Source organism: Nyctereutes procyonoides, unplaced genomic scaffold, assembly GCF_905146905.1.
Source record: "Nyctereutes procyonoides isolate TBG_1078 unplaced genomic scaffold, NYPRO_anot_genome, whole genome shotgun sequence".
Taxonomy (NCBI): Eukaryota; Metazoa; Chordata; class Mammalia; order Carnivora; family Canidae; genus Nyctereutes; species Nyctereutes procyonoides.
In genome coordinates this window covers 19,702,282-19,722,120 of record NW_026575142.1, presented here as the reverse complement: position 1 = coordinate 19,722,120, position 19,839 = coordinate 19,702,282, and the positions used below count along the sequence as shown (strand labels likewise).

The following is a 19,839-nucleotide window of genomic DNA, read 5'->3' as shown; positions in this document are numbered from 1 at the left end:
ATATTAATTTTACTAACATATATTACTTAACTAAATATATCAAAAGTGTTATTTTAAAATTCATTCAATATAAAAATTATTAATAAAATCACTTACACTTTTTATGGAGTAAGACTTCAAATCCAGTGAGTATTTCCACATGTAGCACATCTCAAATTGGACCACTCATATTTCAACTGACCAACAGCCAGATATGGCTAGAGGCCACCATATTGGACAACACAATTAATAGACTACTAGATCCCATAAATCTGTATCATGAAAATACCAGCCTACATTACATCAGTTTTTCAAGGAAAATGTAAAAGCATGGGTTACTTACCAGTAAGTTTCCAATTAAAATGACCATCATGTAAAAAGGAATACAACTGAATTGGCCTGCTACCTTAAAGCAGTCCCATAAGGTCTCTATCCACTCTCCACAGAGAATCCGGAACACATTCAGGTAGGAGTGGAAGAAGTCCTGCATGTGCCAGCGTGGGAGTCGACAGTCTTTGTCTATGTTGCAGACACCTTCTTTGTAACTCATACCAAACAGTTTCAGGCCAACCACAGCGGAAAAAAATGTGAATGTGAGCAACAGCAGAACCAAGTCTTTCAGGGCCACCAATGAGTCATTAAGAATCTGCATCAGAATCTTAAATGTCGGCCAGTATTTTACCAACTTGAAAATTCTCAACTAATACAGAAATCCCAGAAACAACAAAAATTAGAAACAAACAACAAAAAACCTGGTCACTCTTTATTGTGACATATATTTAAACTTTTTATCAGCATTATACACATATACATATATAGTCTTTAATGCAATACTCAGCTTTAAGTTTTATTAATACTAACCACTGAAAATTCATTTTTATACAATTCTTAATATAACTTACATATTCTGTATTTTTTACACTAATCCATACACATCTTCTTCTATTTATCTGTCAATTTTCATTCAACATTATACTATTATAATTACTCTAGTTTTGTTTTAATATCTGGCAGGGCAACTAGCCATTCTTTGTTTTCCTTTTCACAACACACAGGAAATTCTCCTACATTCGGACAAATAGATGATATCGAAAAAACATGTTAGGTCCCATTAAATTCCAGTTAAAGTTTATTATGTATTTTCCTTTAAAGTAACTTATCAAAGACCAAACACAGCATTTTAGGTTTAGTCTGAATATTTCTCTTCTTTCCACTAGATTTTTTTGTTTCTATTGATAGGGTTACCTTAAAACTTTAGCCACCATATTACAGTGAACAGTTATCTAAAACTGAAACATCATTTGTATAGATGTTATACCTTCTCCAACTTTCTCTAGTATACAGTTGGCTTTCTGGACTCAAGAGTAGGGCTTCACATTTATTCATGTAAAACTGAATCATTTATATTCAGTCCATACCAGCTTTTCAGATACTTTGATACTTTTATCATATTTTTATATTTCCCAGTTTTGTTTCATCCATAAATTTGATAGGTACCTCTCACATATGCATATCTTACTGATTAGAAAAGTCTACAGATGAAGACTTAAGACAAGGCTCTGAAGAATTACTTGGAAAAGGTCAAAGCTACTTAATTGTTCTTGATTCCTGCTACATTCCTTCAACTTCTTACCAGAATATATTACTTATTAAGTACTTAACATTTCTATACATACTCTTCTAACAACATTATTTCCTTGGCTAGTTTTCTGACTCTTACTACCACCCTACATTGCAGGCATATACTGATTCTGACTTAATAATTTTCATAATAACATTCTGCTAGCCTGATCTTTTATAATGTTTTCTAACTCTACATTCAGAAATACTAACCTAATTCCAGTTCTTTTTTTTTTCTTTTTCTAATTCCAGTTCTTTAGTTATACACTGGCATTCAGCTTCTGGAACTCTAGATTATCCTGCTCCTCACAACTGACCAGTAACCCTGGTCCTGCTTCCTAAAACTACACCTCAAATTTGCTACAGATGTGGCTTATTTTCTTTGAGGTTTTGGTCAAATGACAGCATTGGAAACTGCTTACTCTTCCTGGGGCACTTTCTAAGCTCTTTCCATGTAAATTAATTCATTTATTACTCCAAATGTCCCAATGGGATAGGTATTACTATCCTTCCCACGTTGTGTCTGAGGAAGCTGAGATAAATTTTCATAAAATAAAATTTAGATCTTGAATCCTACTTACCACCCTGAATGTTCGAAAAGGAGCCATTCCATGAATATTTGCTAGATAAAATTCTGCTAAACCATGGAACACAATCAGGCTATCAAAAATGTTCCAACCTACTTGAAAATACCCATATGGATGCATTGCAATTATTTTCAAAATCATTTCTGCTGTGAAAATTCCGACACAAATCTAAACAAAAACAAAACACGTGGATGAGAATATGCTTTCAAATACACTATCAAAACCCTCATACACAGAAACTATAACTTTTCACTGCCACAGTCTTCACAGTTTCTCTGTCAAGAACTGATTAGTTTTGGAGCCTGTATTATAAGGCTAGGCTCAAACATTTTTATTTAACAGCCTAACATCAAGCATTGCATACAAAGTTTTCAGTTATTTAACAAAAAACTATTCCGGAAGACAACAAAAGAATATTTAAGAATGAAAATCTTTTCATTTTGAATGGTTCCTTTTGGGATATAGAGTAGATGATATTTAATTTTTTAAACCGTTAAAGAATTTTATTTTATTTTAATTTTTTTTTTCGTTAAAGAATTTTAAAAGTACATAAATGAACTAGAAAAAAACAGAGTAAATCTATGAACACTATTTTTTGTAAACTATACTGGCAGAAATAACTAAATTGTTATATTGGTACTGAATAAACGCATAATTCAAAATGGGTAGCAGTTTGGCAATCCGTACTAATACCAAGCAACAAACAACAACCACCATGAAAGCAAAGAAAATTAAACACTGTATATTTCCTTGAATGTGACTTGTTTTTAAACTCTGAGAAATCGGTTTTGCTTTTTGCACTGTAGGTAAGAAAAAGGATGAGTGTATCTCAACAATGCCTTGCCAAAAGGATATGTTCCCATCTAAGGCAAAGACAGGCAAAGTTCCCATCTGGAACAGACAGAGCAGGTATGGTTGTAGTCAGGATTCAGAATTCAGGTGTCATTGAGGAACTTGTATTTGTTATTTCACCTGTGCCCTGCTCTGATCTATGGACTTAGAGGGGAAATACTTGGGAAGGGAGAGGAAATAAGTAATATTTCCATTTAACCTAACTGCCAAGCAGCTGACTAGAATCTCAAACTTAAATAGCAGAATTTTAAACTTTAGCTATAAACTTTTGCTATAAACTTATTCAATGATAAGAACACTTACAAAGCAGAGCTGGGGTGGGTTGTGGAAATATGAACATAATACTTCAGAAGCTAATCTGCATATAATGCATTTGTAACAAATTGGAGTTATAAAATAAAAAAAATGGGAATAATGATGACTAAAGAAAGCTGAAATCACAAAGGAAAATGATGTACAAGAGCCTTACCAGGTTTCCAATGCTGAGAACATTTTTGGTTTCTTCACTCATTGGATAACAATCCAAGGCCAAAAAACATATGTTTAGAATTATGCATATGGCAAGGACAAGATCAGTAAATGGGTCCATTATAATCATATGGATACATTCTTTCAATTTTAACCAACAGGGAGAACAATTCCAAATCAAGAAAGTTTTAGTACATCTATACCAACACGATGGGCATCTCTTCCTGGGTTTTTTAAGCTCTGAAATGAAAGAATAAAAAGTTAAACATTAGCAAATTCTTTAAGATCTAACTAATAAAATATTTTATTTTTGCATGCAAAGAGATGCTTAAAACTTTTGATTTGGAATTAGCAAATAGAAATAATTTGTACTAATAAAAGCAAAGTAAATTTCCTCTATTTTGTTCATGCTTGCTGAGTTAGACCAATCAAAATGAGACAAACTATTAGAAGCAAAATATTAGTTTCTCTCAAGAAAACAAGTATGTAATAAAGTTGAGAGTATTATGATTTATAATTTCTAGATTTTAATGCTTTACAAAATAATGACTTTTAATATTGTCCATGATAATGAGTTACTGGTTATAAATATAAAAAAGCAGACAGTACAGAAAGGATCTCAAAATATTGTTTTATAATTACAACTTCTATTTTTAGTTGTTGTAAGTTAATACTTTGTTGTTTACAATGTTAAAGAAAATTTCTTAGCACTCTTTGGTGACTCTTTCCAATGTCTAAAATACCATGTTTATGGAATTCCTTAATATTCTTATATCATTCCTTAAACTTTTGTTATCATTTAAAATTCTGAAGAAATTGCATGATTTCTTTAAAAGTGAATCTTATGAATGGTACCTTTCATAATGTCTAAGTTTTTTTCTACTTTACCTTCCTCATGTCTGATAGCAGCAGTAGCATCATCCAACATATTCAAAGAAGTGATAATAGAAGTTGGTGATCTTTTCTTCATTTCTATTTGTGTGGCGTTGGTCTAAAAAGAAATTGGATGAGTCCAATGCTGGCTTCTTCCCTTTATAGACACAAGACTATAACTATAAGAAGTTTTATAACCTTTTTTAAAATGCTGACTCTTTTACCTCCAGAAATCTCTTTTTGGGTTTCATCATCTGGTGCTCTTTACACTATAGGCAATACTAAACTAATCTAGGATTATTTGGGTAATGAATGTGTATAACTTGCAACTCAAAAAAATCATTTCATACTATGAGATCAATATAAAAGGAGGGAATCAGAGAATACTGGTTTATTATTCATATTTGACAAGCCATTCAACGTATATTTTAGGATTATTGCAAAATATCCTGTTGGTAAACATGCCACTGAATAATAGTATTTCTTAAACAAAATTTATTTGAGAGTATTTTATAACTGAAAACTCTTTGAAGGACACCTGGGTGGCTCAGGGATTGAACATTTGCCTTTGGCTCAGGGCATTATCCTGGGGTCCTGGCATGGAGTCCTGCCTCGGGCTCCCCACAGGGAGTCTGCTTCTCCTTCTGCCTGTGTCTCTGCCTTTCTCTCTGTGTCTCTCATGAATAAATCTTTTTTTATTTTTTTAAAGAAACTCTCATGATAAAATTAAAATTATTTGCTTTTGTGATAATGAAATAATCTTGAATAGTATGAGGTAAAAGAATGTATCGCAAAGAGTTGTTTTGGCTAGAACATATATGATAATTCCATAAAGGAATCACTTCTTTCTGTCATGTCTCTTGATTGATGGTTTTAAGATAGTCTCTTTTGCTGATGTGGTTACACAGAGTTCAAAAGAAATCCTGCATTGGAAATACATTCCTAGAGTCTGATGTAGATGTTACAAGTTCTAGACCATTATAGTTATCACAAATAGAGCTCAGATGTTTCTAGCAACCATGAATAAATTTATATTTGAATTTAAAATATAAGAAACTGACAATGGTGGGACACCTGGATGGCACAGTTGGTGAAGTATCCAACTCTTGATTTCAGCTTAGGTCATGATCTCAGGGTAGTGAGATTGAGCCCCGCATTGCACTCTGTGCTGGGTGTGGATCCTGCTCAGGGTTTTCTCTTCTTCTCCCTTTGCCCTTTCCTGCTCAACGCACACGTTGGTGCGCATGTATGTGTCTGAGTGTATGTGTGCACATGCTCTTTCTCAAAAGAAAAAAAGAAAGAAATCGACAATGGGTACATAATATTACACCACAGAGTTCCCAACAGTTTTTACATTTGATACACAAGAGAATTATATTTGTATATTTGTTAACTTGGCATTAGGTATGGCTAAATAGGTAAAATAAATAGTAAATAAATTTGAATATAAAGCTTCTCTGGAACAGAGGTAAATGGCATGGGGCTGCTGCTGCACTAACACTGAAGGAATTAGTGGTCAAGGCTCATTGATAAGCAATACTCAGCATTCCCTGGTTGGCAGGTTCTGCTGTGGTCTTTCTGAAGTGGCATAATAGGTATCAAGGGAATCATCAAATTTATCTCAGTAAATACAAGTCAAGTTACCTCTAATTTCATAAATAGTAGAATCAGAGGAGGTAAAAGCCAACTGTACTACACACTGATTCCATCATGAAAATGACAGATACTTCAGGTCTACAGATCTCTGTTCCTTTATTATTATTATTTTTTATTGAAAAAGTAATCTAAAAACTCAGGATGTGAGGTTATTTACCTTAACTAAACTTACATCAGAAAGTAATTTTTAACTGACTTACAAGGTTATATAAAATATAAGTTGTAATTTACAAAATTTCAAATTTCCATGAGTTAAAAACCAACAAAAGCATAACTGTTCTGTTATTAAAGTCTAACAAGGATTTTCCAGGTAAACCTTCATAAAGATGATATTTTATGATAGTGAATAATACCTTCCACTATTCTTATATGAGGAATTGCCTCTCCTAGAGAGGTTTCTGATAATGACAGTGTTTGATGGAACTACCTCAAGAAGCAATTCAGTAAAGATAATCATCTGTGTGGAGAAGGTAGAGTGAGGAGAGAAATAACATTATTGTCAATATAGTCAACGTTCAATTCTCTACTTATTTGGCTTGAACTGTAGATATATTTTAGAATATAAAATGAATAAACTACATATAAGTCTAGTAATATAGTTGCTTCAATGGAACTTCTTAAAAATATTGAATGAATGCCCACAAGTTGGCCAACTACTAAGGACAGGACCATTTTATAATGCAAATTAAGAAGATCACAACTCAGCAATCTCCTGTTTGGAAGTTTAAGAGGTAATCAGGACATATCCCAGGTTAAAATTAGACTGAGAAAAGGAGCTACGATTCTTGTTCTCACAACCGGTTTAAATTTTCCTCTAGAGAGGATATATGAATAAGATAGAATCCAGTCATATTTCTAGCATATAGCAGTGAATGAAGCAATGAAGTATTCATCTTGGACTTAGATTTGCTCTCTCTACTGCAGCTATACTGGCCTTTTTAATCCTAACTCAACTGTGTTCCTTCCCCCTATATACTGTGACTCATTCTTTAGATCTCAGTTCAAGCCTCAGTTCCTCAGAAAAACCTTTTCTCACTCAAGGAAATCTTTATTATAGGCTCTCAAAGCATCATGTTTCTCACCTTTATAACATGTGCCACAGTTTCATTTATTTTTTTTATTAGAGAAAAATACAGTGAATCACCAGGTACCCAATATTAAAATTATACTCTTCATTTCTGATGCATTACTCAACCTATTTTATTTTAAATATTTCAGGAAAAATATTTCAGACACTATATAATCAGACACCAGAAAAAGCTTTGTAAAACACATAATAACAATATTAGGATCACAATCAGAAAATAGTAATTCCTTAATATTATTCAATACACAGACCGTGCTCCATTTTCTTTCATTGCTCAGAAATTTTCTATTATAGTTTATTTGTTCCAATCAAAATACAAAAGAGATCCACATATTGAACTTAGCTTACAGGTCTACTGATTATCTGGTGACTTTTTTTCCTATGTGATTTATTTGTTGATGATAATGGATCACTTATAACTGTAGAATTTTCCACTTTCTTGATTTGGCAGATTGTGTCCTATTAATGTAATTTAATGTGTTCTTTTTCTTATAGTCTCTAGACAAAGATAGTTAGAGCTAGAGGCTTACTAGATTTAGCTCAGATTATAGCAATAATATATTATATCTGGTGTTTTATGTCCCATGTTTCATAACAACAGGAAACACATAGTGTCTGGTGGTCCTAGAGGTACAATTTTGTGTTTATGATAATTTTACGGTCTATCTCCCCATTTGGTCATTAGCTTAATGAAAGCAGACTCTGTATTTGTATCTATTAACATTTAAAAATCTCCAATGCTGAGTATAATGCCAAGTATATAGTAGATTGTCAATAACATTTTACTTAGACAGATGAGATATAAGGATGCCATTTGCTACTAGATGGGCAAATATTTTTGAAAATATTTATATTCCTACAGTTGTATATATCTGAATCTCTTCTTGAGGTTTGGACAGCGACTGGTAATTTTTGAGAAAGTTTCATCTGCCAACTGTGTAATTAACTGAAAAATATAGTTTCAGCATTGAGCCTCCAGAAAAATAAAGTGGTGAAAAATGAAGTCAAGTGTTGAGAAATTAGATACCAATAAATACAAGTCAAGTTTTGCAACTGGAACTCCTCAATAAAGATTAAATTTGAGGATTCATTAAGATGTTTATCATATGTGAGTCAACACTCAATAAACATTATATACCATTATTATTATCATTACTATTATTTTAATTACCCGTAAAAGGGGGTAATTAAATTACCTCTAAGAGGGGGATATAGTCAAAAACTTAAGAGTTTTATGTTGATGGGGTAGTCTCTATCATGTATTACTGTGCCTTCTTGTGTTCCCTATAAGTAGCCATTAACACCTTTTTTTTTCAGTTTCTTTGTATACTATAAGCATTGCCAAGTGCTTTACAAGAATTTATTTCATTTGAATTTCACAACAACCTATGAGACAGATACTACAATTATATACATATTGCAGATAAAGAAGCTGAAGTTCAGAAAGGTTAACAGACTTGGCAAATATCATATATCTATTAAGTGGCTAAAATAGACTGAAATCTATATTTATCTGACTGCAAAACTATGCTTTTAGCCAATATGATTTACTGCTTTCCTATAATGTGAAAGTATGAAGCATCTAAGTAATCTCTCAGTAATTCCATGATCAGAATTAGAATCTAATTAGTCTTAGATCAGTCACCTAAAGTGTTCTCAGTATTTACAGTATTTTCTTATGTATAAATAAAAAAGGAAAAGAAAGTAAATCTTGTGAAAATGACCTTCAGTCTTGCTTCCCAAAAAAAGTTTTTCATGACAAAATGTTCTAGCACTCTTCCAGGAAAAGAAATCCTTTACAATTGAAAGATTTTAATTAAAACCAGAAAGGGTTTATGTGATCCAAAGCAGCCAAATGAATGGAGATATTAAGAAATTGAGAAATAATTCAAGTTCTTTCTAAGCAGAGTTAATAGGGCATCTCATCTTGGGATAAGAGAAGTATTGTGCTCTTGGATACACTTGTGTGTAGCCCTTGACATTTGAAATACTACTTTAAAACAAATTACACATTCAGCATATCATTAAGACCATAATCATTCAATCAGAAGGACCCCACACTCATTTCTAAAGACAGAAATCTCTTGTAATTTTTCTATGACTTCCTCATGGGTGATATAATGGCTACACTCAATAGCCTCTTTTTATACATGTTTTCTTCATACTGTCTATAATTGCTTCTTGTTTCAATGGTATGCACGTTATGAACCATGTAGACACAGTATCTATCAATAACTTTTAATTTGGTGTGATCCTACACTATGTTACTCAGTTCCCATGTTCTTAGGAGACTGGCTTTTCTAGAGATTCTTCAGTGATGATTTAATAAAGAGTTATATATGTAGGGAAGTTAACATTTTCCCCCTTTGACCCAGAAGTTACCTTTGGTATTACTGAACCTCTTAGCCAGCCTTACTACACATTCTACTTAGTGCTGGAGTCTATCTTGGCTCTTTACTTGTCCCCATCTCTTTTTATCTTTCTCACATGATAGGGTCTCAGTAGAGTTCCTTTCTATTCTTTGTCTCCTCCCTCAATCCGTCATTTTACCATGGAGTTTGTATTTTTCTCCAGTGTAGACAATCTTTATGAGCAGGTGTTGAGAGTGCAAAATAGTTACAAACCTAAAAGAATGGAAAAGGAGGCAGGGCAAGTGAGGTCCTGTATCTAGGGCACTCCAGTCAAGAAGCACTCAACTTGACTACGGCCATTTTGTTCCCAGTACCCTCCAAAGACTAAGTTCCCAGGCAAGAGGGTCCTTTATAATACCAGGGTAGGGAGAAATACCTGGAAAAAGCATGGGCTGAATCCTACTGCAGGCCACTTGGCTCCTGACCACCATACATACCTCAACTGCTCCAGGTAGGGGTGTTAGAGGACTGAACCAAACCTATTCCTCCGCAACTGAGAAAGAAGTATGAAATTGCCAGGTCCTATTGACTATAAGAAAGCAACTCTGGTTGCTTCCCTGGGTCCTCTTCTTTTAGTACACTTATACCAATTTAGATTTTTTAAAGATAATTTCTATAGCTTCTTTAATGTTACTTCTGTCAATACTTTTAGGTTCATTTTGCTATGAAGCTAAAAATCTGAAAATACACTCAAAGACAACACTAAAATAATGGGAAATTAATTAAATTTTACTAACCATGGATTTCATCATTTCATGAATAAAATAATTCCTTATATTGAAATGTATAGTGCATTTCCTCTTGAAAGACCTAGAAAGCCACTAAAGTGCATTTTTTTCTCTTTTTACAACTTCAGTACTGTACTTTTTTTTTAAGATTTTATTTATTTATTCATGAGAGACACAGAAAGAGAGAGAGGCAGAGACACAGGCAGAGGGAGAAGCAGGCTCCACGTAGGGAGCCCGACATGGGACTCGATCCCGGGACTCCAGGATTCGGGGCTAAAGGCAGCGCTAAACCGCTGAGCCACTGGGGCTGCCCAGTACCGTACTTTTAATCCATACTTTTAGTACATCAGGATATCTAAATTATGGAAGGCATTATCACTTTTGAGTTGAATACTAAAATTGTCCAGTTAAGTCTGATGTACTGTCTGAAGCAAGTTTGAATAAACTAAACCTGCATTAAGAGAAGTTTGAAAAATAATATATTCATAGTTTATCAGCAGTAATAATACACATTTTGGAACATAAAATTATCTGTCTTAAAGAAATATTTAAAGATGTTGGTCACTCTTACCACAGTGCACTCAGGAAATAATGTTATGTAGCAACATTGAGCTCACTTATCAAGATCACTGTTGATGTTCCTATCATGAACAACACACAGCTACTGAACACTAGGTAGAAAGCAATATAGTCCAAGATCTTGAGAAAATAACTCATTCTGTGATTCTATGAAGCATTAAGAAAAATTTTTACCTCAGCCGCTTCGTTTCTTTCTTGAAGTTCTTTTAAAGTCTGCTGAAATTTTGGCTCAACCTTCCTAGCTTTAGTTTTCAGCTTTTCTTCTTCACAGGACATAGCAAGTACGCCCAAGAACAAACTTGCTATGTAAAAAGCAAACCAAAAGCTTATCACAACAAAAAATATCATGTAGACTTTTCCAGAAGCATAAAGGATCTAAGGAGAGTTGGAAAATGACAAAAGAGGAAAATGTTATTTGTCTTCCTGTAATATATTTTAAAATGAAAAATGACATTTTGTTATGAAAATAATTTAGTTGTAAGTAGAATGTAATCACAGAACAGTTTGACTGGCTCAACCTGGAGAAATAAGAGAAAAGCTCTTCAATTTTAGATATATACATTAGGTACAAAATGCATGGAATAAAACCAAAGGAAGAATTTAGTAACTGAATTAAGTTAGGGTGAGAATCCGGCTTTTAGGTCTTCACTAACAGAGAAAACACACTGACAGGAAAAAATTGTCATTTTTCAATAAAGAAAGCTGGACAGTCTGAAGTAAAGACTATTTCCTTTATAGTAAAATTTTTAATATATGAAGCTTATTAAAATTAGAGAATGAATATTTAGAGATTAGTTTCTTCTTATTACTTTATGAAAACATCATAACAAGGAAACAGCTTAGGTCTCTTCAAAGAGGTGGGGAATAAAATAATTTTTCTAGGTCAGATACCTACATTGGTGAAGAACATTTAGACAAATCACATGGTAAAGTCATATAATTTACTTATGGAAGTCATTTATGGATAGAAAAAAACCCAAGATTTTAGACTTCAAAACTGAGTATTGACTAGCTTTTATTTCATAAAAATTACCTAAGAAAAATGAGAGAATTTAAAAATTTAGAAAATTATAAGTAATAGATACAGTCCACTATATAAGTAATACAGGCCATGGATTTATCATTATTGATTAAATGTATATAAAGAAAATTTAAAAAAATAGATAAGACTAGTGTTAATTTTTAAGCATCCACTTGAATCAATAGGTAAGTATTATTTAAAGAATATATTATACTGAATAACAGTTAAAATGTTTACAGATTAATAAGTTCTAACATTCAACCAAAAATAATATCTTATTAATCTATAGTGTATTTATCTTCAATGGTATTTTTTGTAAGCTTTATTTCCCCAAAGAGTCACCTATTTAGAATTTGGTTAAATATTCTTCCCACTGAACTAGCTATCATCTACAAAAGACATTCAGGAGTCAATAATAGATGTTATAGGATATACTGCAGGCCATGCATATTAATCAATACTTTGTTTATTATCTCATTAAATCTGTGCAGCACACTTATGTGGTATTTATTATTATTTCCAATATGCAGATGAAAGATGATAATTAGGCAAATGATATGTTGAAGATCTCACAGCTATGGAGAAAGACTTGAATCCAAAACTTTTGCTCTTTTCATTATATGAAGCTGATAGAGAATAAAAGTATACATTCTTATTATGATGGAAAAGTATGCACATTCTGGTTCTAGTATATTTCAGTTTGAAATTGGGGCTAACTATGGCACTCAAAGCCTAGGTTTGTAATGAAAATCAAATGAAACAGTGAATATGAAGATGCACTTAGCCTATGGCAAATATGCAGTAAAAATGAGCTATTGTTAACATAACAATATGTTTATGTCCATGGGGATTGACACTTTCTTTTGTTTATTTCTGCACACTGTATCAAAGAGTGCTGGGATCATATAAGTATTTGATGAGTGAATAGACAATTGTATTCTCTAAAACATGAGCTGCGCTCTTTGGGAATCATTGCTGAATTTCCTAGACTTGGTCAGTTCAATTTGGGGCAATGCTAGGAGCATAAATCCAGTCCAAATCAAAGTGAGCCTTACCTATACTACTCAGTAAAAAGAGTGCAATATTTATGAAACTCCTATGTGGATGCCACCAGGGTACTCCCAGGCTGATTTTTCATTTCACTAGTAGTGGGAAAGGATTTCCTTTAGACACATTCTAAGAAGAAAATTAGGTAACATACTTAGAGGGCTGTAACCAAAAATCAGAAAACATTAATTATTATGTAAAGTAATACAATCCATAAATATTCACTTATATTTTTGTTTATTAAAATTTCATTAAGCATTTCTATGTGTTTGATGCTGAGAACACAAAAATTAAAATGTGGCAAAATACTTTTTAGCTAACACATCTCCTAGTGGGAGAAACTGCTGAACAAGCAATTAAAATAATCATAATTAGGGATGCCTGAGTGGCTCAGTCGATTAGGTATGATTTCAGCTCAGGTCATGATCTCAGGCTTGTGGGTTCAAGCCCTGTGTGGGGCTCTGCGTTGGTATGGAGTCTGCTTAGGATTCTCTCTCTCTGTTCTTCCCCTCCTGTTCCATGTGTGTGCATGCATGCTCTCTCTCTCTCTCTCTCAAATAAAATAAGATAAAATAACCACAATTAAAGACAATTATTACGTTCCATGGAATTCTACTGTAAGGTTTGCCTAGCTGTGAAGAAGGGCTTGGGGAAAAGCTCAAGACTGGAAAAGCTCAAGACTTTTTCTGGGTTTGAGGCATGAATTTAAGGTATGAGACTGAAAACAGAAACCTGAATTTAGGCTGAGGGTACAACATACATTGAAACAAGAAATTATCGGAAAAAGTTCATTTAGGAAACAGCAAGCCTTTTCCAATAAAGCAGAGAGTAGGTATATATTGGGATATCACTAGAAAATAAATCTGGAGAGGTATGCAAAAACTAGATCCTCAAGGGCACTATAGACCAAGCATTTGAACTTTGAACTTCATACCAATGGATCTGGAAACCTTTGAAAGATTTTTAGCAGTAGGATAACGTTATAAGATTATTTTAGAAAGAAGAAGTTCCTAGTACAGTGGAGGAGGCATTGATACTTAACAATGTTTGGAAAATAACATAAATAAATACTTCCCTTACAATATCAGAGAAATATAGTTTGCATTTTAAAAAGTAATTTTAATATTTTCATGTATTTCTTTTATTAGATATATAATTGTACTGCATGTCTATTTGGTTTACTTGATTTTCATCTAATAACATAACATGAACCTTTGTGCTGAAAGTCCTATCATTATTAATAGCCTGTAAATACACACACACACACACACACACACACACACACTCGCCGTAATTTACCCAATTATAAATAGTATGGAGTGTACGTATGTATTTTTTTAAAAAAGGAAAAAGTGTTTTCCTTCACTGTACATACTTTGGAAATTTAAAGTAATTTATTTTATCTAATATATTTTGATATTAATTATGCTGCTAAATTCACACTGCATATTATACTGTGATAAAACTTCTCTTAAAAGAAAAACTGAGTCTCCATTATAAAGAGTATTATATCTTTCTGAGAAACTATGGCACATAAATTATCAGTTATGAAAAGAGACTCAATTTGGATTTCAAGTCTCATAATGGCAAGCTTTCTGTTCAAATCAGACCATGATTAAATATTAAAGGGGAATGAGAAGAAATAGAAGAATTGATGTGAAATACACATTATAGATATTAAATAATTTTTTAATACATGGTAATCTCATAGGTTCAAAATTTTTTTAACTAAAGAATTAGTACCTACCAATGTTCTTTACTTAGTTAATATCAAATGTATGATAACATAGAGCAGGGCAGTCATCTCTGGAAGATACATGTGTTGTAACTTTGGAGGGGTTACTCACCCTCAGATCTTAGTGTCTTCATATAAAAAGCATATATATATATATATATGTATATATATATATATATAGGTCTTGCAGGATTGTTTCAAAGATTAAATGAAATATATATAAGGTCACAGACTTGGGCACAATATTAGCATACAATTTGATATTCAATAATTCTGATTCTCTTTTCTTCTGTGCTCAAATTCTTCTCTCCATAAAAATTTGATAAACCATGTTACATTTGACCTTTACTTTAGAAGGGAGGAGCATGGCATCATTTTTATGTGCAATGCAGATTCTTTCTGTTCTTACCTGATGATAAAGTGCTTCAGGGTAATCCTGCGTCATTAATCGAAACATAGCAAGCAAGGCCCAGCCAAAAGTGTCAAAATTTGTGAAGCCATAATCAGGATTTGTGCCAGCTTTCACACAGACATATCCTTCCGGACACTGACTAAAGAAGACAAAGAAAAGAAAAGCTGATTACTCTTAAGTGACTCTCAGATTATAGCCAAATCATAAATACAGAACATCTACCCATGAATAATAAAGGGTTCTTTTCTTCCATATGAGAATAGTCTTCTAAACAATTTCTAGTGAAGAAGCTGCCAATGAGGTAGATTTTAAGTTAATGTAAGTGAAGAGTGTTAATTAAGCTAAAAGGAAAAAGGGCCTCACAAATGATTTTTTGCAAAGCCTTGTTAAAGATTTCTTTGCTACTCAGTATCAAAGTCAAAGCATACTTGATGGGAAATAACAGTCATAAAACAAAGCTGCAGTAATTGAGAGTTTAATTTTCAAATGCTCTCACCTCAAGCCCTTAGCTCCTATTGTTTATGGGTGAGAAAACGCTTATCACATTGATAATTTATAAGCAATACTTACGTGTTGGTAGAAAGATCAGATCATTCACATGATCTGGGCAAAGAGTTGAACAAGCAACAAAATGTCTAAATCATGTGAACATATAAACTACATAACTCATGCTCCTCTACCTCCATATGACTTTTTAAATCTGGGCCCCAGAGCTAAAGCAAGAGCTGAGCCTACAGATGGGCATCAAATCATATTTGAGGAAAGTTACAATGAGGGAAGTAACATAAGGAATTACTGAAGTGCTAGTACTGCTGAGAAGCACCATATTTCTATTTTCTTTTCTCTTTATTTGAAGCCATAAGACAATGACTTGAGAGTTTTGTCATATCACTGAAGAATTATTTATAAGTACTATTTTTAAGAGCAATAAACATTTTATTAATGTAAATTTTAGTCATAAAAGATACACAAGCCATAAAATAAGTGAAATTATAGCATATCTTTCCTATTTCTTCTCTTCAAAGGCTTCTGGCTAAAGAAAAGATTCATATCATCTTTCTTAATAATTCCCACTAGTTCTGGGGTATACAGAAAACAGAAAATCAGATCCTTATTTACTTCCCAGCCTTGCCATTTACTAACTTCTTGATCTTGAGTAAATCATTTAACTAGTCTGTTTATTGCTTTTTCCTGTAAAATCAGATTAATAGTATTCCATGTTGTATACTTCTCAGCATGGTTTTATTATTTTTTTTTAAATTTTTTTATTTATTTATGACAGTCACACAGATAGAGAGAGAGAGGCAGAGACACAGGCAGAGGGAGAAGCAGGCTCCATGCACCAGGAGCCCGACATGGGACTCGATCCCGGGTCTCCAGGACCGCGCCCTGGGCCAAAGGCAGGCGCCAAACCGCTGCGCCACCCAGGGATCCCATCAGCATGGTTTTAATAATAAAATGAGACAACGTAATCAAATGAGAAACATCATCCTAAGCAACAATAATTCAGTAAATACTATGGATCCATGATACTGACTTGATACAAGAACATTAACAGTACTTACCCAGCATCTGTTCTGTTACCACAAAGGAGAGCAGAGTTTTCTCCTTCCAAATAATAAAAGTTTTCTGTTTCTGAAAAAATAGGAAAGAAATTATATTCTCTAATTTTGAGTGAAGAGCATATCTGATATTCATTTATATCTGTATTAGAAGATAAATATCCCTCTCTACTATGAAAAAAAATATACACCCTCGCCCTTTTTTATCTACAAAATTGTCCAAGATGCACAGGTCAAAATGCACCTGTTTCACTCGGACAATCCACCTGTTTCACTGTCCCAAAAATGAAAGCTCAGCATAAAAAGAGGAGAATCCCTTTCAAAATTAGAGTTCTGGAAAATGAATGCAACCAGCAAGGTATGATGAGGACCTTGAAGGAAAAATTCCCAAAACTAAAATGTTTGAAAGCTGAGGAACTTTTTTCTTCCAGGGTTTATTCCTAATGATCTTCCTGAACAGAAGACCATATTTCTACCTCTGGGTTTAAATGCCTCCTCCCATTTTGAAACTTATTCTTCTACAAAAAGCATCCAGAGCCAGTTACTTGCCATAATGTCACCTAATTTCAATCACAATACAAACTAATCTGAATCATAGTTTATAGAATTTATTCATATATCCTTATCTACTGTCATTCAAAATGTTAATTGTGTTTTTAGAGATGAGCTACCAGGGTTGGGAACATGCATTGACATCAGGTTCAAAATTCAAACCACAGAGATCCAAAACACGAGATTAGTCCTGATTGTATGCGTGTATGTTATAGAATTGTATACATATATGTATGTATGTACACACACACAAAACTAAATTACTCCAATCTCAAATAATGTCACTTTAGCTTGTTGCCTAAAATAATACCACTGATCAAACCTTTTTTTTTAAGGATTTTATTTATTTATTCATGAGAGACACACACAGAGAGAGAGAGAGGCAGAGACACAGGCAGAGGGAGAAGCAGGCTCCATGCAGGGAGCCCGATGTGGGACTTGATCCCAGGTCTCCACGATCAGGCCCTGGGCTGAAGGCAGGTGCTAAACCGCTGAGCCACCGGGGCTGCCCCTGATTAAACCTTTTATTTATTATTATTATTTTTTTTATTAAACCTCTTAAATGACAGTCAAAAACCAAATGAAATTTGACATTAATAGAAGAGGGCAGCCCCAAATACTCTTCTAAATACAAGGACTTTGACATGGCAATTAGGTTAAATAATGTCTTACAAATATAATATTTTAATCAAGCCCTAATATGTTTTTAGAGGAAATGGAATGACCAAAATTGGACAAATTTTAAAGTAATTTCTTTATAATATAAATTATGCTTTAAGATGAAAAGAACTTGGTCTTTGTTTTCCTAGCAATAACCAGTAAAGTAGTAAAAATTGTTTACTTTTGTTATAACCAAAGAAACCAAAGAGTACCTCAATTGGAATCTAAGTTTTAACATTCATTTTCTGTTGCCCTCACCACCAGATTCATGACCACGAAATAGATACATATAATAAGGAAATATTTCACATACTCATATGCCAATAATTTTGTAATACTTGCATCATAATGATATTTTGGGGTAAACTAAACAGTAAAATTTATTAAGATTTTGTTTTAGAACTTTTTATATCTAAATACAAGTAGGGGGACTACATAAGACTTACCAATAATTTATTTTTATTAGTTTAAAATATGCTTTTATATTTTTCTAAATACTATCAGAAGGATCTGACAATTTTAATATGAGAGAAAAATCCAATAAGAGACTATAGCCTGGCAGAGAGGTAATGGATTTGAAATCTAGATTGAGCATGGTTAGAATCCTATTTTTATCACTGAGTAGTTACAATATGCTGGATTTTTCTGTTTGTAACAGGGGTCATTCACTTCTCTGCAGGATTATGGTGAAGGTATGTCATCAAGCATGTGAATTATTTATATATAAAAGCAAAGCAATATTTATTTTGGCATTATTACTATTTGCCTAAAATATGTTTATTATTTATCAAGGGATAATCCAAAACATTTAAAATTAGCAGCAGTAATTGAAACCCAACAAGAGTAAGAATTTCTATAATGTAGGGCATTTTTTATATTAAGGTCATTTTAAAACTTCTAATGAGTAAAGTTAAATTCATATTTTAAATAAACAACTTTATTCAAGAAAGGTAGTATTATGAGGATTCTACTTTGATGAAACTGCAAATAAGACTTTGGTCATATTTATTTATTTTGTAAAAGATAAAATTTACAAAACTTAGCAATTTCAGACTTAGGTTTCCCACAGTGAACTGTCTGAAGATTGCAACTTTGCAATTCTGATCATTGAAACTGATCCAAATCAGCACAGGTTTCCCCTCACTATCCAAAAGTAGAGCGTTTCTAATGAAATCTTTTGTGAACAGAAATGACAAAAGCAAAGAAACAATTATCATTAGTCTTTAGGGAAAAAATTGCGGGCATTCTTAGGCCCCCAAAGTAACCTCTTTTCAGCTTTTCTGATATTTTAGCACACATCTTGCTTATGGATGCACAAAATAAAGATAAAGCACAGGGGCTCACAGACACAATTCAAAGCTATGGCAGCTTGATGCCGAGAGGCTGAGTGTGGTTCCAGGGGAAGGAGCTTCGGTGGGGCCACTCTACCTGTGGGGATGCATGTTATCTTTTAACAGCTTGCTGCAAAACAAATGCTGAATGCTATCTTTTTACGTTTTTTTTTTTTTTTATTTTCTGAATGCTATCTTTTTAGCCTTTTTCATAAAAGTGAAAATCATCTTCAGATTTCCTTTGGTTAGCGAAAACAGGTACTCATGTAGGTCTTCGGTAAAAGCTAAGTGGTGAAATGTGAACCTTCAAAAAGCTGGGAAGACGTATCGAGCACAGTTATAGCATTTATAAGAAGTTTGTTCTGAAGTTGAGTGTTTAACACTTCTGTGAAGGCTGCATGGCCAGTAAGAAAAAATTTAATTTTTTTATATAGGTGGCAAGTGATTCTTACCTCGAATATAATATGGATTTCCAGTTTTGTTGTGCAGGGTTGCAGTTTCATTTTCTTGAGGCCATCGCAAACATTTATGTTTCAGGTTGCCCATGAAGAGCCCCATCCCAATTAGAGAAAATACACACAGAAAAAACAGAGTGAGGGTAATGACACCAGTAAGTTTCTTCAAGCAGTGGATGAGGATCCCTACAAAAGACCTCAGACCTAAAAAAAGAAAAGTTTGT

General features: G+C 33.1%; 1 protein-coding gene across 3 annotated transcripts in view; it reads right to left on the bottom strand.

Moving 5' to 3' along the window:
- Positions 1–19,839, bottom strand: part of SCN7A (sodium voltage-gated channel alpha subunit 7) — a 79,068-nt gene that overhangs the window by 26,791 nt on the left and 32,438 nt on the right. For all 3 annotated transcript variants that reach the window (XM_055308445.1, XM_055308446.1, XM_055308447.1), the window contains exons 7-14: positions 19,613–19,819; positions 16,621–16,690; positions 15,053–15,194; positions 11,015–11,215; positions 4,395–4,497; positions 3,508–3,746; positions 2,181–2,354; positions 323–679 (exon numbers count right to left, since the gene is read on the bottom strand). In XM_055308445.1, the coding sequence (XP_055164420.1) occupies positions 323–679; positions 2,181–2,354; positions 3,508–3,746; positions 4,395–4,497; positions 11,015–11,215; positions 15,053–15,194; positions 16,621–16,690; positions 19,613–19,819 (1,493 nt within the window). The remainder of the gene's footprint in view (positions 1–322; positions 680–2,180; positions 2,355–3,507; positions 3,747–4,394; positions 4,498–11,014; positions 11,216–15,052; positions 15,195–16,620; positions 16,691–19,612; positions 19,820–19,839) is intronic.